The sequence below is a fragment of the Salvia hispanica genome, chromosome 3 (genome assembly GCF_023119035.1).
Source record: "Salvia hispanica cultivar TCC Black 2014 chromosome 3, UniMelb_Shisp_WGS_1.0, whole genome shotgun sequence".
In the NCBI taxonomy this organism is placed as follows: Eukaryota; Viridiplantae; Streptophyta; class Magnoliopsida; order Lamiales; family Lamiaceae; genus Salvia; species Salvia hispanica.
Window position 1 is genome coordinate 28,570,947 of NC_062967.1, and position 22,722 is coordinate 28,593,668.

Sequence of the window (22,722 nt, forward strand, 5' to 3'; positions counted from 1 at the left end):
CAATATCCAACACGCTAGACAGTAATCTATAGATTATTGTTTAGCATATTGAATATTGTTATGTAGCGTTTATAATATTGTTGTATATGTGATCACTTTGTCACTTGAGGTGTTGTCATTTTAACAGAAACCAATATAGATATATATAACTATTGAAAATCACATCACATGCAAATAAATACAAATAGAAGACGATGACTACGATAATATCAAGAGAGCTATATTATGATTATACAAATGGAAGATGATGATCACGATGAAATCGAGAGAGAAATTATAACAAATTGGTTTAGCAACAATGTATTGAAATGAATCATATGTATAAGCTTTCAAAATCAAACACTCTCTTTGAAAATTGAACTCAATTTAAACATTTTTTTTGTTGAAAATGGAAGATAGAGTGATTGTTGGAGCTGGAATTGCTGGCCTTGCAACATCTCTAGGGCTACACAGGTAAATCCCCAACCACAAACCTTCTCAAATCTTTCAATTGAGATACCGACATTTCGTCGAACACGTAAGTTGTTGAAGCTCTTCCGTCTAGATGATCATGATTTGAAGATTTTAAAGCCGTTGTTTACGGATAATCGTAGATTGGGAGTTCGAAGCGTGGTTTTGGAATCAGCAGATGGATTGAGAGCTTCGGGATTTGCTTTGGGAATTTGGGCAAATGGTTGGAGGGCATTAGATGCTATTGGCATAGGCAACATACTTCGTGAAAAACACAATAAAATTAGTGGGTAACGTTGATTTTTTTCCTTTTTTTGATTGAAATGGATTGATTCATTGATATTTCTTCAGTGTTTGCCTTCAAACTTCAAAGTAGTTATTTTATCTGGTTTTGATTTTGCAGAATTGTGGTTACATCAGTTGACTCTGGGATTCAAAATGCAGAGCTATATTTTAGGGATTTACACACACAGTAAGTGTAGCTTAATGTGTATAGTAAAAGATTGAATTTCTTCAATTTCGAGTACATGATTATTGATTTATGTATGGTTGCATCTACATATGAAGGGATGATCTTGAGTATCGGTGTGTGAATCGGGGAGTGCTGCTGGAAACACTAGAAAACGAACTCCCGAGAGGTACGATCAGGTACTCCTCGAAGGTGGTTCGTATACAGAGCGAGGGTCGTGTCAAATCTCTTCATCTAACCGATGGAACTGTCCTGAGAACGAAGGTAGTTAATGTGGAAACAAGAATGCTTGCTCGAGTTGGTTGATTAATGTGTGTTAATAAGAAGTGTGATGTAGTTCTTGGCTTTGGATAGGTCTTGATTGGATGTGATGGAGTGAACTCTGTGGTGTCGAAGTTCCTAGGCTTTAGTAAGCCGGCTTATGCTGGCCGGACAGAAGTTAGGGGCTTCGTGTGTTTTAAAGATGGACATGGTTTTGAGCCGAAGTTCATGCAGTTCTTTGGAGAGGGTGTGAGATTTGGTGTTATCCCTTGTGATGGTTGTAATGTTTACTGGTTTCTCACCTTTACTCCTTCATCCCAGGGTAGATCTTATGATCTTTCTTTCATAATTTCTGATTTTGTTTCATCTTTCATTGTGTGTATTTGTTATGATCATTTTTGTCTGAAGAATTCATGTCATCATTTAGTGATACGTAGCAGAGACATGAAAAGATCTAGATTTATAACAAATATTGCATGTTGAGCATTTAAACGCAAGATAACTTAATTGTTGTATTGTTTGTTTTCCGTGTTTGATCAAATCTTAAGTTGAATTCATCACTAGGTAGACATCCACATGCAGGCAAATCCGATGAAGGTACAGATTTTCATATTGTTTGTTTCCCGTGTTTGATCGAATACTGCAGTTGAATTTACACATCCACATGCATACCAATCCAATGAAGGAACAATTTTCGCATTTGTTTGTTTATCGTGTTTGATCGAATCCTGCAGTTGAATTCACGTATCCACGGGCATGCCAATTTGTTATAGGAACGATTCTTTGTACACTATTTAATGAGTGAAAGCTATGCCATGATTGAACGTGAATTCCTAACATGTTGAACTCCAACGGTGCAGAGAAAGAGATGGTGAAGGATCCGACCAAGGTGAAACAGCTCGTGCTCAGGAAGTTTGGCAAAGCCTCGGACAAGATAAGGCGGGTATTTGAAGAAACCGAGTTAGAAAACATGGCGTGTGCACAAATAAGGTTCAGATATCCGTGGGAGATGCTATGGGGAAACATAAGCAAAGGCAACGTCTGTGTCCTTGGCGATGCGTTGCATCCCATGACACCCGAGATGGCCCAAGGCGGTTGCTCTGCTCTTGAAGATAGTGTTGTTTTAGCCAGGCTTTTGGCCGGGGCACTGAGGAGGAGTGATGGAGACAATGAGCACCGGGCAGTCTCAGAGGCGGTGGAGAATTTGGCGAGGGAGAGGGGTTGGAGATGCTTCGATCTGATTAGCTCCTCGTACATTGTTAGTTTCATGCAGCAAAGTGATGGGGTCTTGGTGCAGTTTTTGAGAGATAAGTTTATGACTAGAGTTGTGTTGAAGAGAGCTAGTTTTGACTGTGGTGATCTTGCTCTTGAGGTTTAATTGCAAGGCTATATATTTATGAGTATGTGAAGTCGAGACCAACTATATAAATTGACATTATTAGATATTTAAAAAAATTAATTTACTTAACATTTTCAACGTGAAACAACTCACGTGTAAATATTTCAATAGTGTCTCCCATCCGTTTTATTGTATGGAAGTGGCTTTATTGAATATAAATACTATGTCTTCATCAAAGTTTTGTATTGTGGCACTCCTTTAATATTTTTTTCATGTTTTCATAGTCATATAGTATAATATGAGTCTCACTTTTATAGCGAATACGTATACGTACTAAAATAAAACGTCAAAATAGATTATGCTACAATCTACGAGACTACAACCTAAAATGACAAAATAAGTCAATATGTCGTGGACAAAGAGAGAATAAACAGAGGTAAAGCCATATATAATCTATACAGGTAAGATCGAATGAAACATTGATACAGAATGTCTTAAATTGGACTGTTTAATTATATACATTCAAAATTGAACTCGTATAAATCATTTAAATGTCAAAAAAATTACTAGCATGAAATAGAGGGAATGACAAATATGACTATATTGTAAATGAATTAAATTTGAAAAAAAATTTAATAGTACCCTGAAAGACTGGAATGACAAATATACCCCTACTCGTCATACTTCAAAAATCAGAGATCAGTCTATATTCTACTTTCTTCAAGGCTTGGAGAAAAAGAATCCCCAATTCGAACAATCCCTGCAGTTTGAAGGGTTTCTTCTTTTCCTATTGAATCGAATCTCAGGTTGTGGCTCAATCTCCCGCTTTTTAACTATCCACATCGAATTTCATCTTTTGGCTTTGTGAATTTCGGGAAAATATTCAATTTTGTATTCTGGCTTGCAGTGAAAGAAAGTAATCGGAACCCTAGCTTTTTTCCCATCCGTCCTTTATCTCAAGAATCACTATTTCACTCAATTTCAGGTAAAATCTGGTCAGTTTTAGTAAATCTACGATAGTTGGATAGAAATAAAAAATGGATCTTCCTGCTTTTATTTCTGTTTTTTATGCGACCATCATGTTTGCGTTGATTTCTCAGATTTTGGCGAAGATGACTCAAGATGTTGAGATGAAGGAGCAGCAGCCTGCCCCCGCTGCTGACAATTCCGTCTCGTTGATTTCGCCCTCCGTTCTTGAGCGTAAGTGCTTGAATTATATGTATAAATCTGTAAATTTTCAGTGGATTATACTTGATTTTGGTGTAGAGATGCGTGTGTGCGTGTTTGTGTGCGAGAGAGAGAGAGAGAGGGAGCTGGGTGTTGCAACTGTTTGGGCTTCTGATTGATAGTTATTGGAGGGATGAAGATATGAAGGATAGTTTTTGCTGTTGTATACATGTTTATGTTTTATAATACTAATACATTTGGTTTGTTTATATTAGAATTGAAGGACATAGCTGCTTTGATTGAGACGGGGGCTTACACACGTGAGGTTAGGAGGATTACGAGGGCTATCCGGTGGACAATTCAGATAAGGAAGAAGCTAAATGTGTCTGTGCTTTCTGCATTTCTGAATTCTGCATTCGCCCCTGGGTCTGAAGTGCATTCTCGCTTGGCGTCTTATATTCCTAAAGTAAGTCAGACCTGTTGGCTAATTTCTTCAACTTGTTTTTAAAGTTCAGTTTCTCATTGATGAAGTACGTATGATTTGTTTTAGTTTTCATTCAGTAATGCATTCTGACAATTTTGTGCATCACACATATATTGTTTGCCTGAGTTTCTGGATTCAAGAGGTTCATTGCTAATAAGCTGGAAAAAAAAATTTATACCAACCAGCTGTATTTGTGTTGTTTCCATTTCTTATTGCAGCTATTTCATTCATTCATATTTTAATGGTCTATCCTGTTAAGCTCTTGACACAATATTACTACTATATTAGGCGTATTAAAACCTATAATTCCACAACTACTAAGTGGTAAGATTTCCAAGAGAATGATGATGTGTCATTGCATCCTGCATCGATTCTATTACATGATTACATCTGGATTTCATCTTTCTTAATCTTATTGTCGTAAATTTCAGATTTCTAATGTGAAAAAAGTAACTATCTTGTCTAGAAAAGCATGGCATGGAGCAGTTGGTATTTCATACTGGCATTCTGTTTAATCAAAATGATGTTGAAATGGAAGATAAGGAATGTATATTACTTTCAATCATCTTCATCTACTGATGTTTCAGGAAGAGGATCAAGACATGGAAGTGGATATAGAAACATCTGCTACTCTTCCATCAAAGCACTCATTACCGGAGATTGAGATCTATTGCTATTTGCTTGTCCTAATATTTTTGATTGATCAGAAGAGATACGATGAGGTCTGTCCTGATGATTATGTTTCCAGAAAGGCTTGCGTAATGATAGATGCACTTATGCATGTTAACTCATTCAATTTTTGTTATAATCAGGCTAAGGCTTGTTCTTCAGCTAGTATTGCACGCATAAAGAATCTCAACAGGCGGACTATTGATGTCCTGGCATCCAGGCTCTACTTTTACTATTCTCTGAGCTATGAACTTACTGGTGATCTTGCTGAAATACGAGGGTATGCTTTTTTTTTTCAGCTAATTTAATTTTTTTCTGCTGAACTTTAAAGCCGCTGCTTAAAATTTTGGAATCAACTTATGAGTAAGGAATAAAGTGGTGTGAATGTTATGTTTCTGTTCTTTTGTTTTTAGTTATATATTTTATTTTTTCATGAAATCCACATGGCATTTCTGATAATAACTTTCATTTATTAACAGCTCCTTGCATGCTTTGCATCGTACTGCTACTTTGCGCCATGATGAGCTGGGGCAGGTTTGTTTGTAATCGGGCTAACTAGTATTTTGTTTCTGATACTTTGATATCAGTGTTCTCATGATTGATGACATCATATAATGCAGGAGACACTTTTGAATCTGCTGTTGAGGAATTACCTCCATTACAACTTATATGATAAAGCGGAGAAATTAAGATCAAAGGCTCCTCGTTTTGAGGCTCACTCAAATCAGCAGGCAATTCTTTAAGCCTGTCCTTGCATAATTCAATATCTTATTAACATTGGATCAGGGATTTGTGCTCTACACCTTTTGACTATGTCATCCAAAATATTTATCGTTTTACCAGAACACCAGATGATATTTGTGTTCTACACCTTAAGAAGACAATTGGATTAGGGATTTACTTTTTATACTGCTGTTTTTATTCTGCTGACTTGATATCTTCCAGTTTGCTATCCAAAATAGTTCTTGTTTTACTACACTTTACTAGAACATCAAATGGAATATGTAGTAAAAAACCATAGTGCAAAACGGATATGTGAGTGACAAATTACATGTCTTTGTGTGGAATGAGTCCTTGTTTGCAAATTTTAATAAACTCAGAGCAACTAGGATTTGCAGATCTCAATAGACTTTAGAACAATTCTGGCCGAGCTTACTAGATTTCTTTACTTTCGAGTCTTTGAGATAATACCTAGTGGCTTTTAAAGTCTTCCTAATCGTCATGTATGCTATATTGATCATCAGATACTAAATGAGAAATGCTAATGCTGGATATCATTGATTCAGTAATGAATAGGTAGAACCATAGAAATAAGTACTCCCTCCATCCCTCACTAAGTGAGGCATTACTTTTCGGCACGGGTTTTAAGAAGTGGAGTTTTGTGTTTAGTGTAGAGAATAAAGTAAGATAGATGAAAAAGTAGAGAGAAAAAAGTAAGAGAGAGAGTGCCAAAAAAGGAAATGACTCACTTTGCTTGGGACATCCAAAAAAGGAATGTGAATCACTTAAAAGGGACAGGGGGAGTATTTTTTTTTTCCTGCTATAGCATTATTTTTGTGCTGGGGGATTCTTCTATTAATTTATGCTATAATGTAGCTTTTACTATGGTGACCTGCTGTTTCAATCTTACTTTTTTCGTGTGCAGTTCTGCCGATACCTCTTCTACCTTGGAAAAATCAGGACAATTCAGCTAGAATATACTGATGCCAAAGAGTCTCTCCTTCAAGCTGCAAGAAAAGCACCAGTTTCTGCTCTGGGTTTCCGAATCCTGTGCAACAAGTGGGCTGTGATTGTGCGATTGCTGCTTGGAGAGATTCCGGAAAGAACTGTTTTCATGCAGAAAGGAATGGAAAAGGCTCTTAGGCCATACTTTGAGCTCACAAATGTGAGTGTAAATTTGTTTCCTTATCTGTAAAGAACTTGAGACCATAATATCCTCTCAAACAGTTTAGCTTGACTAACTCATCTGTGTTTGGCATTCTAATATCTATTTCAGGCTGTTCGGATAGGAGATTTGGAGCTGTTCAAGACAGTGGCTGAGAAGTTCGCCAGCACCTTCAGCTCTGATGGAACCAACAATCTGATTGTCAGGCTACGGCACAATGTGATCAGGACTGGTTTACGCAACATTAGCATCTCATACTCCAAGATATCTCTTGCTGATGTTGCTAAGAAGCTGAGATTGGATTCTCCGAATCCTATTGCTGATGCTGAAAGTATCGTAGCCAAAGCAATTAGAGACGGTGCGATTGATGCCACACTTGACCACGCTAGTGGATGGATGATATCAAAAGAAACTGGGGACATATACTCAACAAATGAGCCTCAAATCGCATTCAACTCCAGGATTGCTTTTTGCCTTAACATGCACAATGAAGCTGTGCGTGCTCTACGATTTCCACCAAATTCTGATAAGGAAAAGGAGAGTGCAGAGAAGAGAAGAGAGAGACAGCAGCAAGAGCAAGAACTTGCTAAACATATAGCTGAGGAGGATGATGACGAATTCTAATGAACGATGTTCCACCATGGTTGTCAGTTTTTCGTACAATGATGTTCCTCAAACCGATGGAGGCTACTAGCTTTGGAATAGGTGTGAGCTATGTCTTGGACAAGTATATGTTGGTTGCACTTTGATTCATTAAACAGCGAAGAACCGTTTTTAATGTTGAACATAGTTGAAATTGCAAGTTTATTAACATTAAATTTTATCAAAATACATTGTGTTTCGTTCAATCGAATAGTTGCACACCTTGATTTTTCTAAGTGATACTATACATTCTGTATGCCTATAACTTTCTTATATACTTGAAACTGAATTACGATTTTCAGTAACATTAGAAACAGCCTCAATACGAGCAAAAGATCGAATACAGCAGCGAATATCGGGCATAATGCGTTTACAAATTACAACATTGCTATTCAGGAAAGTGGATCAATCACTGTCTAAACATTACATCCACAACTGAAGTGTTCTATCCACAAAAATGGGTGATAAAAGTTCTGGCAGAGAAACATAATTGAACACATGAATATGGAGTAGCATTGTAGTTTTGGGACGAGGACGTGCATCACTGCTCATCAATATTCAGCTAGCTGAACTCAATCCGAAGGACTTGACAATTGAGCTAACTCGCTCCCTGAAGGTTTTGGATGTGATCTTTTTACCAGGAATGTGAAACGGGTTTGAGACCGCATCAACGTAGGCAGCATGGAACTTCCTGAAAAACTGTGGCAGTTTCCAAGTAAAAAAATTCAAGTTATGTGCCATAGAATCAAGAACTTCGATAAAACTTTTGACAAAGCACAAGGGACGACGGAACAATCAAGTACTCCCATACATTATAAATTCTGAGTTAGTTAGAAAACATCAAATTTTACTAGTAAACAGTCCAAAGACTAAAATATTTGGAAGTTGATAACCCTCGAGCATTAACAGTTAAGAAGCTAAATGCAGTCCGAAGCAGATTAGTTAGCCATCAAAATTATTCTGAGTTGTTATCACATGAGAGCAAGTTTACCAGAAGACTTACATTTCTCACATCTGCATCTCGTACATCAAGATCTGTCGTCACCAATATGAACTTCACCTTAGTATTGGTCAAGTAACCATATCTGCAGACATTGCAAGATGAACTCAGTTGAGCAGAACAGGAGGATGTAGAACAGTGTATTGTTCCCTTTCAACAAGGTTTTATATACTTACACTTTGAAGTTTTCAGTTGGATATAACAAACCGAGGAATGCCTCATTTATTGTGGGGCTTGACTTTTTGGGGTTGTTCACTGGTCAAAAACAGCAAAAAGAAGTTCAACCATGAATCCATAATATTGAAGGTAAAACAGTAAAACACGATGGCAACGATCTTTACAGCAATAATATCTATTGAGCTTAAACTAGTAAACAGAGAGCATTGAAGACAATACACGCTGATTGTGATATTTTCCAAACTGATCTTCCCTTTTACTTAGCTGCTAATTCTGAAATCAAAGTTTCTATAACAAATCCATCCACTATTCTCCTCAATCAAATGTGCCTAAATCATAATATCAAAATATGACTATTACTATAAATTTCAAGATGGACAAAAGGCTTCGGACTTCAGTTGATTTGGAAGATACTAAACATAACTAGACAGCTAAATTCTCCAGAACAGCAACATTATTGACTTGACAGATCCAACGCTTATGCTTCTCAATCACAGTATAACTAAATTATCAGTAATTCACAACTGGAATGCAAAATTCAGGAATTGCTAGTTTTGATCCAGTCTCTGGTGTTTATATACGAACCAATGACTAATGAAGCAACGTTAAGGAGATCCAACCCCACCCCCAAAAAAATTATCCCTTTCATCGATGACGTCGAGAGAGCTATGCTTCTAGATCATAGTATAACTAAATTATCGGTAATTCACAACTGAAATGCAAAATTCAGGAATTGCTACATTTCACAAGTTTTGATCCAATTTACTCCAATCACAGGTGTTTATCTACGAACCAACAACCGATGAAGAGAAATTAAGAAGATCCAACCTCCCACCACCCAAAAAATTGCCTCTTTCACCGATTACGTCGAGAAATCTATGCTTCTATATCATATAGTTATCACTAAATTATCAGGAAATTCACAGCTGAAATGCGAAATTCAGGAATTGCTACATTCAGCAGTTTTTATCCAATCACTGATGTTTATCTCAAACCAACAATCAATGATACAAAATTAAGAAGATCCAGCCCCTCACCCAAAAAAATTACAGAAATTCACAACTGAAATGCGAAATTCAGGAATTGCTGCATTTCAGCAGTTTTGATCCAAACACTGGCGTAAATTTATCCACGAACCAACAACCAATTCAGCAAAATTAAGAAGATCCCCCCCCCCCCCCACACACACAAACAATTACCTCTTTCATCGATGACGTCGAGAGAACAATGGACTATATGATGAAGCTTGAGTGAATCATCTGATTCAGTAAAACTTTGTATGTATAACGGATTATTCTGCCAATCGCAACAAACGCAAACCAAGTATTATCACAAAATTTCGAGTGATCACATCACATTTATAAATTAAAACAGCTACAAAAAAAAGACCCGATCACAGAGAGAAACACAGTTATAGGGTGACGGCGGCGCACCTCGTGGCCGACGACGGCGAGGCAGACAATCATAGCTTTGATTCTGCGCTGAATCAGCTCAGATTCTTCGCTGTTTAGATGAAATCGCAAGATTTGGAAGGGTTTACATATTTGACCCCATATCTGTGATTATTTACAGAATGATCCCTCGATTTTATGAAGTTGTCGCATTCGGTACTATTCTAGTTTTTACATGTAAATGAAATTTAAATAATTATTGATTTAAGAAATAAATTTTACATATTCGTTTGTCCAAAATATCAAGATACAAGAAGTAAAGAAATAAAAAACGATTAAAATGATAGTTTATCGATGTTTTTCTAGGAAAATAATACTTTAATCATACAACAGCTAATATTATGTTAAAAAAGATTATAAAACTCATGATTATTCTAACAGATATAATACGTGATGAGCTGCTAAAGTTTGAACAAGCTAAATCTAAATAAATTAATTAGAAATATAATTTAATAAGTACATGGAATATTACTTACTTCAATGACATGATCACGTTATCATTGAATAACATATGATAGCCATATAAAGAGAATATCTTTACTCTCTTTAATAATTTATTTTTTATTCACGTATATTTTATTGTTGCAAACAATATAATTGCGATTTTGTCCTAGTGTTGGGACGTGTACCCGAAAATATGTCACCATCTAGGTGATTATCATTTAATAAATACATACTATTTAATTTTTAGAATAAAATATCATATAAAAAGTTTTTGGTGATCAGAATATCAATGTAACAACTGAAATTATACATCAATCACCCAAATTAATTACCTTATATTACTCATTCGACGTGCAATTTCAAATATTACGTTGATATATCAATCACTAAAAACTTTTTTGCAAGACCTTTTTATTCTAAAAAAATAAAATTATGTGTACTAAATAAGTAGTACTCATTATCTAAACATTTGGACATTTTTTGAATAGATGTCTTAAATGGTTAATAAAATCAACCTTTACCTAATACCAATAACTTCCAAACACTATAATTAGACCAAATCCTAGTCCACTTGCACATATGATAATCATAATGTAAATTTTAATTGAGATAATTATCACTAACAAAATTTGATTGTAGTACGTCGATCAAAACTTTAAGAACAACTAACAAAATTTAGATTTTTCAGATTTTTCTTACGAGTTACGACAAATAATCACCACAAAATCGAGGTTCTGTTAGACGAATGAGAATAACTTATTGGCATGTTAAAATCAGATACGTAAATTTAGATACTTCGCCTGAAAGCGCCAAATATGTGCACCAGATATTGAGCTTTAATTCACCGAACATTTTGTCTACACTACTAGCATTTAAGGCCCGCGACTCAACTTTGATTTCACTAGAATTGTTTGTCGTACTAAAAATCAGAAAAATCGAAACTTCGTGATCAAAACTCCAAATATGCTTCTAAGGCACGTATTACCAATAATGCCCTTGACTTCACCGATATATTATCGTATACATATATATAAGCGGCGCGTGATGTATATATATATACACACATTTCTTCTTCTAAATTAATAAGATCGACGCACAGAGCTGCTCGATTTTCTTCTTCCTTTTTTCAATCGATTAAAATTTTGCGTAAGCTCGATTTTGAAGGTAATCGATAGCATTATTGTCTCTATTCCTCAATTTGATGTGCAATCGATTGACGACCATTTCTATCGACGCTTCTCAGAATTGTATAATTCATTTCTGAATTTCTATTTTTTTTCCTGGATTTTTATAGTTTTATTTTTGGTGAATGTATTTTGGTGCGGAATAGAGTCGGCTGATCTTGTTTTCGGAAAAGAAAGAGTATTTGTTTCTTCTGTTTCAGCTTCAGCTGCAAAGAAAGAGTATTTTGGTATATGAATTTGGAGCTGGTCTAGGGATTTATGTTGTATGTATTTCATTGTAAACAGCTGATGATTTTTGTATTTTTTCTTTGTAGTGGTGATTAGAGTCACATCCAGTTAATGACTGTTTAATTGATTCATTACTAAATTCATGGGGTGGAGTTGGTTTGAAGTTAAAGAAAAGAAAAAAAAGATGATTTGAGCTTAATAGATTCATAACTAAATGATTTTTTGTATACAGTGTATTGTGGCTGTGTTCTTTCAATGTCTTTCAGATGAAGTTGATTCTGCTAGGCTTATGATTACCTTTCTTGTTGAGTGATATGCGTTTTTCTTCAATAAGGTTGCCATGGCATTAGGTACCTTTATCACAGTTCAGATAGGGAGAGGCGTTTTCAACCCTCTAGTTTTGGGGGAAATGTATTGAACTGGTTTATATTTACCCTAATCCAACTCAACCAAATGATAACACATGTCATTTTTTAAACATTTGGGATGATGATACTTGGAGTTATAAGAAGAATTATTTCAAATTACATGGTTAGGACTATAACATTTCGTAGTGGATTCATTTAGACATCATAATTTGGTTGGTTGAGCTTGATGAAGATCTCGTAATATATGAATGGATTTAGAGAAAATCACAGATTATGAGAAGCAAAAGCTTTTAAATGTCCTATCGACAAAAAAACATCTTTTGACTTTCTCCATGTCTTGTATTTGCTAGATGGAATCTGAGCAGAAATCTGGCATTCTGGATGCAAATACTGACCATAAAGCAACCTCAGAAGAAAGTAATTCTTCATCTTGTGGACATAGTGGTGACCAAAACATGAGCTATGATAATAAACCTGGTGAGATCCTCAAGAACTTGCAGAATGTCTCATACATCTACAGACAAGATGTTGTCAGATGCAAAACAAAAACTCAAATTGGGATAGTGACTGAAGTTGCTGGGGATTCAGATTCAGATTCAGATAGCAGCATAACTGATGATGAAGATGAAGATGAAGATGAAGATGAGGGAGGAGTTGATAATGAAAAGGATGATGGGGCAGGTTCTAATGAGGAAGGTGATTTAGAAAATGATGAAAATTCCGGAGAGAATGCTGTTGATAGTAATGAAAGTAATGACTCTAAGAACAACCCACTCACCGCAGACCAAGTTAGGGTGCTTTGGATGGATGGGGCTGAAACAACAGAAACTACTACCGACGTGGAAGTTATTGATAGAGGATTTTTACATGGAGACTATGTGGCTGCTGCTTCTGATCCAACTGGCCAAATAGGCATAGTGGTGGATGTGAATATCAATGTCGATTTATTAACACATGATGGATCTGTTATAAAGGATAAAGCATCCAGAGATCTGATGCGCATAAGAGATTTCACTATTGGGGATCATGTGGTTCTTGGGCCTTGGCTAGGTAGAATTGAAGATGTTTTTGACAATGTTACTGTTCAGTTTGATGATGGTTCTGTCTGCAAAGTGATGAAAGCTGACCCACTCCATCTTAAACCAGTTGGAAAGAATATACTGGAAGATGGACATTTCCCGTATTATCCAGGTCAACGTGTGCAGTCAAGCTCTTCATCAGTTTTCAAGAATTCTCGGTGGTTATCTGGGTCATGGAAAGCTAACAAAGTACAAGGTACAGTAATCAATGTTACTGTAGGATCAGTGTTCATTTACTGGATTGCATCTGCTGGTTATGGGCCTGATTCGGCTACTACTCCCGCTGAAGAGCAGAGTCCTAAGAACTTAAAACTACTATCTTGTTTTGCACATACAAATTGGCAGTTGGGAGATTGGTGCCTACTCCCGTTCTCCAAGGAGTCAACAGTTACAACCTTGAACAAGGGATCAGACAAAGCTGATTCCCATGATTCTACTAAGGGTGAGCATGAATTTACTGAAACAGGTGATGATTCTGATGCAGAAATGGCCACTACGGAGCAATCATCTGAGAATAATAAATCTATTGGAAATGATTTAGTTGCTTCATCTGGCCAAAATGGTGAAACATCAAAAGAAAATAAGACCTTCACTGAAGATTCAAGCAATAGTTCAGTGCCAGCGTCAAAGGAAGTTCTCCTTCATCGCAAGAAGTTGCGTAAAGTGGTAGTTAGAAAGGACAAGAAATCCCGAAAGAAATTAGAAAATTTTGAAAGGGCTCTCTTAATTTGCAACACCATTACAAAAGTTGATGTTGTCTGGCAGGATGGCAAGATAAAATGTGACCTGGATTCAACATCTTTAATTCCTATTGATAGTCCTGGTGATCATGAATTTGTTGCAGAACAGTATGTTGTGGAAAAAGCTGCTGACAGTGATGATGCTGTTGAAACCAGACGAGTTGGGGTTATAAAAAGTGTCGATGCAAAAGACCGGACCGCCTGTGTTAGGTGGTTGAAGCCTGTTGCAAGGGCGGAGGACCCTAGAGAATTTGATAAAGAGGAAATGGTGAGTGTTTATGAGCTAGAGGGGCACCCTGATTACGATTATTGTTATGGAGATGTAGTTGTTAGGCTGTCACCTATTTCTTTGCCAGACCAAATGGATTCTCTTGTGCATTCTGTTGAAAACATGGCACTAACTCATCCGGACGAGCCGAAACAAGAAAATGGGGAGCATTATGGATGTGGAAGTACTGAAACCACACTTAATCATGATGAATCTACTGAATTTTCTGACCTCTCTTGGGTCGGGAACATCACAGGTTTGAGAGATGGCGATATAGAAGTCACATGGGCTGATGGTATGATATCAACGGTAATTCTTTTCCAGATACATGAATATCTTCGTTCTACTTCTTTTCTTACAAAAAATACTTCATGCTAACAGTTTTCTTGTTCTTTTTCGTGAACTCTACCTTAATGTAAAACTTTATTGGCATATCAGGTTGGTCCTCAGGCGATATATGTTGTTGGCCGGGATGATGATGAGTCCATTGCTGCTGGAAGTGATGGCGATGATGCAGCTAGCTGGGAAACAGTTGAAGATGACACAGACAGTGTCAATAATCCCGAGGTAAAGGTTATTAGCTATATTTTATTCATCCAGTAGTTGACTATATAGAGGAGGAGGATCATGAGGCTGCAGAGGCCTCTGATCTGTTAGAAATCGCTGAGACGTTATGTAACTTAAAACCTCCAGAATCGAATGCTTCTGCACGTGAAGAGTTTATTTCAACATTCAAAGGTTTCGATATAGTTAGAGATCCTTTAGACCATAACTTTCTTGGTTCACAGAATCAGGTTCGTACTTCCTAGTCATGCTGATCATGCAAATGATTTGTGTATTAGTTTTGAGGTTACCCAGGACAACCTTTAAACATCTTGTCGGTTATTTCTCTGAAATTTGAGTGATAAATCCTTTTATAACATCTTGCAGAACAATTCCGCCAGGAAGTGGCTCAAGAAAGTTCAACAAGATTGGGACATTCTTCAAAATAATCTGCCGGGTATGCTCCTGATTCTCTAAGATGTTAATCTTTGTGATCATATTGGAAGCTGTCTTTATAACCTAAGTTACTGGTAATCAGAGGGTATATATGTACGCGTCTATGAAGATAGAATGGATTTATTGAGGGCTGTGATAGTTGGAGCTTATGGGACTCCTTACCAAGACGGACTTTTCTTCTTCGATTTTCACCTTCCTCCAGAATATCCAGATGTTCCTCCTGTACGAAAACTTCTGCTTATATATATGTTTTTTCTTTATGGTGGTGCATTTTCTTGCCTGAAGCTTGAATTTTTTATGCACGCTAATGATAATCTGATTTTATTCTTCTGCAGTCTGCATACTACCACTCTGGAGGATGGAGAATAAATCCAAATTTGTATGAGGAAGGAAAGGTTTGCCTCAGTCTTTTGAATACGTGGACAGGTAGAGGAAATGAGGTCTGGGATCCTTCAACATCGAGCATTCTTCAAGTACTGGTTTCACTCCAAGGCCTAGTATTAAATGCAAAGCCATATTTCAATGAAGCTGGATATGACAAACAAGTTGGGACAGCCGAAGGGGAGAAAAATTCTCTGTCCTACAATGAGAATACATTTTTATTGAATTGTAAGATGATGATGTATCTGATGCGGAGGCCCCCAAAGGTGATTAATTCAACACTTCCTCGTAGTCTTCCCACTTTTTATTGCTTGTTTGGAGATCTTTGTCGATATAGTGTACATAGTCCTTATCACCCCCCATCCGTACTTCCAATTACAATGCATTATTGCCTTCCTTTTTTCTTCGTTTTACAATGCTTGTAGGTGTTTTCATTAGAATGCTGGGAATTTTATTGCAATGTAATGACACCAATTGTTTGCAGGATTTCGAAGAGCTTGTTGTGGAGCATTTCAGGAAGCGTGGCTCTTACATTCTCAAGGCATGTGATGCTTACATGAAAGGGAACCTCATTGGCTCGCTTGCAAAAGATGCCTCTGCCAGTGATAGTATAACCAACTCGAATTCAGTTGGTTTCAAGCTAATGCTTGCTAAAGTGTTACCGAAACTTGTATCTGCTCTGAATGATGTTGGAGCTGAGTGTCAAGAATTCGAGCATCTGGCACAGTCATAGCAGTAGTCTTCAGGTATTCTGTGCGAAACTATTTAAGTGCTGCGTCTCAGCATAGCACGCCTTAACTCGAGACATTGGTACCATGTTCCATGGTTTGAGAAATCCGCAAGGATTCACTCATCCAGTTGCAAAAAATTGTGAATTGCCATAGTTTTGAGGATTTAATTTCATTGCTCTTTGCGATTTCTTCGTCTTCGTCGACTGTATTTTGTTTCTGTTGTTAGGTAAGCTGCAGGAGGTGGAAAAGGGTGAGGGCAGTCAAATTTTTTTACAAGAACATGAGGTTTTTTGTTGTAAAATTCAGATTGTTTGTTTCTGCTTCTGCTTCTACTTGCTCAACTCATTATACTATGAAACAAAATACTATTGGAACAGTAATGAAATTTAGACATTCTTTTATTTCTACTTTTGTTTTGTGTTGAAATTGATTATGATATATGCATCGCATGGATAGGATGGTAGCTGGAGAAAGAGAAGTTTCAATTTTACAGAAATTCAATTCTTTTGACCTACAAAATGTATCATTATTATTGTTACTGTCATCAATAGCGGATTCAAGTGAGGTCGGAAAGTCGACTAACCCACACGGAAAACTCCATTATATTCAGCATTTGAAGTCGTTGAAGATGACGCTCTCATCTCTAACGTTCCATTATTCAAGTTCAATCATAACGTTTCCACTTCCTCTGTCCGCAATACTAGTCCCGTTTTTTCATTTTAGTCCGTCCGCAAATAGGAGTCTCGGTTCACTTTTACCATAAATAGTAATAGACTCTTGCATTCTACTAACTCATTCCATTCACGTTTCATTTAAAATTAATATATACAAGTGAGATGCCGCTCATAAATGAGACTCTTAATGACGGAAAGAGGGAGTACAATTTAGATATTTAAGCAAGCTAGCTAATAATCTGTTCTAAAATTCTTTTTTCTATATCAAGGTAAATTCTAATTCTGTTTTCTATATCAAGGTAAACTCGATCAAGTCTTTTAATTTTTTAATTTTAATTTATATCACTTTCTTAATTTCTTTGTGCCAAAACAATTTAAACATTAATTTTTTATTCTTCTGTGCCAAAATAAAATTCTTCATTTGAATCGGAGCTTGTAATCCAAATCCAGCAACAAGCAGAAGCTAAGAAACATGAAATTAATCATCAAAACCATCCAAATCTTCAGAATCACATCAACAAAAAACCATTCCTCTCAGATTCAACAAATCAAATATCGATTCATTTATCCATTCATCGCTATTTTTACGCAAAACGATTCATTCATCGGCTTTTACCGATCAGATTCCGCCTCGCCTAAAACCGCGCCACCGCCGGCGTGACGGCCAACGTGATCGGCACCCTGACCGGAAAGAGCGCCTTATTGAGCAGGATCGCCATAGCCAGAGCGCCGCCGCTCGACGCCGCCGTCCGATTCTTCTCTCTCGCCGCAGTTTCCGGGAGCTGAACGGAGCTGCTTCCGAAATCATGATCGGATCTATCCTTGGCTAGATTAGGCAATCCGATCCTCTCGAGCACGGACTCCACATCGACGTTGTTGTTAATCGCGAGGTAGAGGCCGGAAACTGAGGCGGCGGAGACCGAGCAATGCACCACGATTCCTACCTTGCCGTACTTTTTGATCAGCTCTTTGAATCTCGCAGCCATTTTTGCAGTGAAATTGAGTCTGAGTGTGAGGGAAGGGAATTAGGGTTTTAGAAAGGGTTTAATTTTGGGAAATGAGAGTAATTGTAAAAACGAGCTATCAAATATAGGTGTAATTTCCGTTGGGCTTCATGGAGTAGTAATTTTTAATGAATATACTGGAAATTTCTAAAAAATAATAAAAGAAAACAAGATTTTTCTCCTATAGACTACCTAAATAAAGCACTCCCCTCACTACTTCTCACGGACATACGACCTCACTTAAACTGGCGTGTTCTAAAAGTTTATATTTTTGTACGATAGATTTTCTATAAAATAGAAAACAAGTGGATAAGAGCATCTCCAATGGTCGGCTAGCGACCGGCTAGTCGATTCGTCACGCTGGCCGATCGGCTAGCCGAACCATTGGAGTCGGCCAGCGCTAAATCGGCCAAAATATCGGCGTCCGCTGGCCGATCGACCGGCGCTAGCCGATGCGCTGGCCGCCATTGTGGCGTGCCGATCGGCCAGCGTCGATTTTCAAATTTTTTTTTTTAAAAAAAAATCTATATAAACGCGATTTTCTCTCTCTCTAAATTTCTGTACAAGAGCAACATCTAACGATGGACAACAATAACTAGGCCCAATACAAAATTAAGAACTAAAACAGAAATATGTCATACCGACCCCCGTTCGGCTAGCGGCAAACTATAACAGATTTAAGGCATACTAATATTTTTTAATGTATTTTTTTAATAAATTAGTGAGGAGTAGAGTGGGGCGGTGGCTCGTGTGTGGAAGCCCGGATTTTTTTTATTATGTAATTTTTTTGATTTTTAGTTAATGTACTTTTTTTAATTTAAATAAAATTAACGAACTTTTCCCGTATATATGTCGTAAATTTAATTCCGTATTGTGATTTTAATTCCATAAATGTAGTATTTTTTGAATTATTTTTATTGCGGCTGGCCTAAATCTGATGTGGCAGGTGGATTTTTAGTGCTGCTGACGTGGCAGGGGGAGAAACTGCTGGCCGATTTCTGGCCGAAGTACCATTGGAGATGCTCTAAACCTAGTTATTTGACCCGAGCGTGATTAACTATGTCTCACGCTCACTTGTTGAACTCTGTGAGGTAGATGATCATTATTAGTTCGCATTGTTGAGCCATGGTGGTCTTGGAGTTCTATAGCCATACTATAAAATATAAATACATCTTATGTAAAATAGTACTTAACACATTTTTGGCATACAATTATAGAAATTATTGGTTATTATTGGTTAATGTGTTTAAAGACAAAGAACTACTGATTGATTGTATTAAATGAATAAAGAAAATAATACAAAGTAATAAATAAAGAAATATAAAAATGTTTAAGTTGCTTTACTATTATTTTCAAAATACTAACATGTCGTCCTTTTAAATTGCTTAATAAAAATATAAATATTTAAGTATATCATGTTAGTCACATGAATATAATATAATGTGTGATCATTTACATAGTACTATTACTAGATAAGAAAAGTGTCAATAAGATCTCACTTGCATATACAAATAATTTTATTTATTTAGTGAGTTGTACTACTAGATAAGAATGTGTCAATAAGATCTCACTCCTTTATATAAGTAACTTAATTTATATAAAATCTACATAGTAGTAGTAGTACTACTAGATAAGATGGTGTCTATAAGATCTCACTCAATAATATATATAGTCCTATAATTTACTTTATTTTATGAAAGTGGTATTTATGCTCATATTTTTTAAAGGGCATAACTTTTTCGAATATTCCAAAGTTTGTGATACTTTTGAATAACACAATACGTGTAGAGTTTATCCTATTGATTAATCATCTCTTCTTATTAGCTTTCAAAAGAACAAATACATGAGGTTAGTGTCTCTCAAACGGCTTAATAACTTGGTAAAATTTCCTAAATGTTCCATCTTTTTATCTAAATTATTAATGTTTTGTATAAATTTGATTGTGATGCCAACTAAATTACAAGCAAAGACATTTTCATTTTCCTTTAGTAGTATGTTGTACATTTTGAAATTTTATTTTTTGTCTCTCCCATATAAAGTGGTCAATATTCAGTGACTCCTCTCTATAATTGCAGAGACCTTTCTAGATTATAGTTGATACTTCTATACCATATGATGCCTTTGGATAAAGCATTCTTCATTTCTTCCTAGTTAAAATTTACACGTGGCATTCTTCTATTGGTTGGTCCATCACCAATAAAAGTTAGGATTAGATAGGCTTTCCACCTCATTCCTTCATTGTACTCAATTTATGTCATTAAATTATTGCTAAGGTGTATGCAAGTGTTAGCTACAAAAGCATGCAATATCATCTTTTCTTATTCATCCTATTAAATTTGCAAATTTAGACATAAAAGCATGCAATACCATCTTTTCTAAGGTATAGATTCAGAAAATAGAACGTGTGTAATTGCATACGATAATAAATAAGGTTGTCGTCATCTGAATATTTAGATAGTGCAGCAGACATGGTTGCCAATTAACATGAGAAAGTGAATCTCAACTCTAGAGAACTTAGATGAGTTGCCACATCATAGGATTGACGACAACTTCAAAAGTCAAACTTAATATACAATTTTCATGCACTCATGATCGATGATGAGATTGGTCCATCCCAAACCCTACCTAAGTTCCTCATAATTTTTATATAAATAATTGTTAATAGAAATTATTCGTAGTGAGAGTGACCTCCAATCCTCATTCATTTAGTTAATGACCTATTTTTTTAATGGGAAATGATAGAGATTTGGAGGTCGTGTCACACCAATAAGAGTAGTACTTTTTGCTGTTTCGATTTGCCGATTATTAAAACTCTCATTTCAATTTACAATAAATGAAAAATAAGCACCACAATACATTAACATATTTTACCCATATTTTATTATTAAATTAATTTTAAAAACAATTATATTTCGCTTAATATTCAACTACTGACATTTTCATATTTTATGCTTGTACTTGAAATTTAAATTAACGAAGAAAGAGAGAACGAAGCATTACATAATTTACAAAATACTTAGATCAATTATTAATACACAGGTTGAGAATTCAGAGTGAAATACACACAGAAATCCAAACAAATAGATAAACAAATAAATTAAACACACAATAATCATTTAATCCAATTATTCTCCTGATCAGTGGCTCGCATTGCTCCTGAACGATCCCAACGCCTTGATCGCCGCGGCCCTCAATATATACTGGTGATACGCCGCCGCTCCCACCATCGGCCCCACCAAGAATATCCACTGCAATCCACAATCAATCAAAAATCAAAATCAAGATCAAAACTTTATTAATCAACACCCAATATCCACTTTCCCGTTGTTGTAGATCACCGCCGCCCCAAAGCTCCTCGCCGGATTAATCCCGGTCCCGGTGATCGGAATCGTCGCCAAATGCACCATGAAAACTGCAAATCCGATCGGCAGCGGCGCCAAAACCTAAAATTGAAACAAAATCAACTTCCAATTTTGAATTTTTACAATTGAATTGAAGAGGTTACCGGCACGTGAGAGTCACGCGCGCTCCTGTGGCGGAGAAGACGGTGTAGACGAGCACGAAAGTGCCGATGATCTCAGCTCCGAGCGCCGTTCCGTTATTGTACCCTGTGTTAAGGGAGTTAGCTCCGCCGCCGAGCCTGTTGTAGAAGCTTCTCATGAAAGCCTTCACCAAACCCACGCCGCAGATGGCGCCCAAGCTCTGAGCCACAATGTAGCCCACGGCCCGAATAAGCGACACCTTCCGGGCCAGGAAAAGCCCGAACGTCACCGCAGGGTTGATGTGGCCACCTGAATTTGGTTATCAGTTATGTTTTAGGGTTTGTAAAATTTGGGGATTTTTTTAGGGTTTTGGGGGGGAATGGAATTTAATTGATGAGACATGACCTGAGATGCCGGCGGTGCAGTAGACGAGGATGAAGATCATGCCGCCGAAGGCCCAGGCGATGCCGACGCCGTCGCAGTGGTCGGCGGCGGAGAGCTTCTTGTGGCCGATGACGGAAGAGGAGGGTGGCGATGAACTCGGCGATTAAGGCGCGGTAGAAGGACCAGAGCTTGAGGTCGCCCAAGTCGAGGAGAGGCGCGGGGGGAGGGTCCTCGTAGTCCTTGCCGTGGTGGTGGTGCGCCGCCGCCTCTTCGCTCAGTTCCTTCGCCATCTCTTTCTCTCTCTCTTCTTCAGTTGGTGAAGTCTGGTTTTCAGCTGAAGAGGAGTTTATAAAAAGAGTGGAGAAAGAGTGTGCTACAATTATTTTGCTACAATTATTTTGCTTATTTCTCAATGTCTATAGGCAACCATGCACTAATTATATTTCACTTTTTTGAGTACCATTATTAGTTTTAGGGATAAAGATCAAACTTATTTTGATTTTTAGTGATTTTATTAATTCTCTATTAAATAACAGTAGTAGTAAAATTTATCAATTTTCAGTTTTTCCAACCTATTACTGTTTTTTAAAACTTGTACTAGTTTAATCAATTATTTTCAAATATTTATTCTTACGTAAAATAAAAATCAATAATATTCACATATAAAATCTCTTTTTACATAAGTCATCTTTATACAACATCATTTCATGATTTGGAATGGAAGAAATAAAATTTTATATAAATAGAAACGATTGAGATCAA

General features: G+C 36.7%; 5 protein-coding genes and 1 pseudogene across 5 annotated transcripts; 3 read left to right on the forward strand and 3 right to left on the reverse strand.

Moving 5' to 3' along the window:
* The first annotated feature begins 227 nt into the window (after positions 1 to 227).
* LOC125216053 (monooxygenase 2-like) lies at positions 228 to 2,703 on the forward strand. Its single transcript, XM_048117661.1, has 6 exons — positions 228 to 453; positions 594 to 740; positions 854 to 922; positions 1,018 to 1,183; positions 1,274 to 1,502; positions 2,041 to 2,703. The coding sequence occupies exons 1-6, from the start codon at positions 389 to 391 to the stop codon at positions 2,556 to 2,558; spliced, it is 1,194 nt and encodes a 397-aa protein (XP_047973618.1). The 5' UTR covers positions 228 to 388; the 3' UTR covers positions 2,559 to 2,703.
* Positions 2,704 to 3,223: 520 nt separating this feature from the next.
* LOC125213097 (probable 26S proteasome non-ATPase regulatory subunit 3) lies at positions 3,224 to 7,572 on the forward strand. Its single transcript, XM_048113457.1, has 10 exons — positions 3,224 to 3,325; positions 3,427 to 3,504; positions 3,620 to 3,719; positions 3,962 to 4,152; positions 4,758 to 4,892; positions 4,983 to 5,119; positions 5,319 to 5,373; positions 5,460 to 5,570; positions 6,485 to 6,724; positions 6,836 to 7,572. Exons 3-10 carry the CDS (start codon positions 3,632 to 3,634, stop codon positions 7,346 to 7,348), a joined length of 1,470 nt encoding a protein of 489 aa, XP_047969414.1. The 5' UTR covers positions 3,224 to 3,325; positions 3,427 to 3,504; positions 3,620 to 3,631; the 3' UTR covers positions 7,349 to 7,572.
* Positions 7,573 to 7,668: 96 nt separating this feature from the next.
* LOC125213098 (trafficking protein particle complex subunit 2-like protein) lies at positions 7,669 to 10,117 on the reverse strand. Its single transcript, XM_048113458.1, has 5 exons — positions 9,977 to 10,117; positions 9,743 to 9,839; positions 8,543 to 8,621; positions 8,370 to 8,451; positions 7,669 to 8,065 (listed from the first exon to the last, which is right to left on the reverse strand). Exons 1-5 carry the CDS (start codon positions 10,007 to 10,009, stop codon positions 7,925 to 7,927), a joined length of 432 nt encoding a protein of 143 aa, XP_047969415.1. The 5' UTR covers positions 10,010 to 10,117; the 3' UTR covers positions 7,669 to 7,924.
* A 2,451-nt stretch (positions 10,118 to 12,568) lies between these two features.
* On the forward strand, positions 12,569 to 16,823 carry LOC125209779 (probable ubiquitin-conjugating enzyme E2 23). The gene is made up of 7 exons (XM_048109361.1): positions 12,569 to 14,614; positions 14,744 to 14,872; positions 14,923 to 15,099; positions 15,236 to 15,305; positions 15,387 to 15,526; positions 15,640 to 15,951; positions 16,170 to 16,823. The coding sequence occupies exons 1-7, from the start codon at positions 12,569 to 12,571 to the stop codon at positions 16,416 to 16,418; spliced, it is 3,123 nt and encodes a 1,040-aa protein (XP_047965318.1). The 3' UTR covers positions 16,419 to 16,823.
* Positions 16,824 to 17,554: 731 nt separating this feature from the next.
* On the reverse strand, positions 17,555 to 18,174 carry LOC125216214. Its single transcript, XM_048117872.1, has one exon. The coding sequence runs from the start codon at positions 18,074 to 18,076 to the stop codon at positions 17,726 to 17,728; it is 351 nt and encodes a 116-aa protein (XP_047973829.1). The 5' UTR covers positions 18,077 to 18,174; the 3' UTR covers positions 17,555 to 17,725.
* Positions 18,175 to 21,098: 2,924 nt separating this feature from the next.
* Positions 21,099 to 22,346, reverse strand: LOC125214433 (annotated as a pseudogene).
* Positions 22,347 to 22,722: the final 376 nt, after the last annotated feature.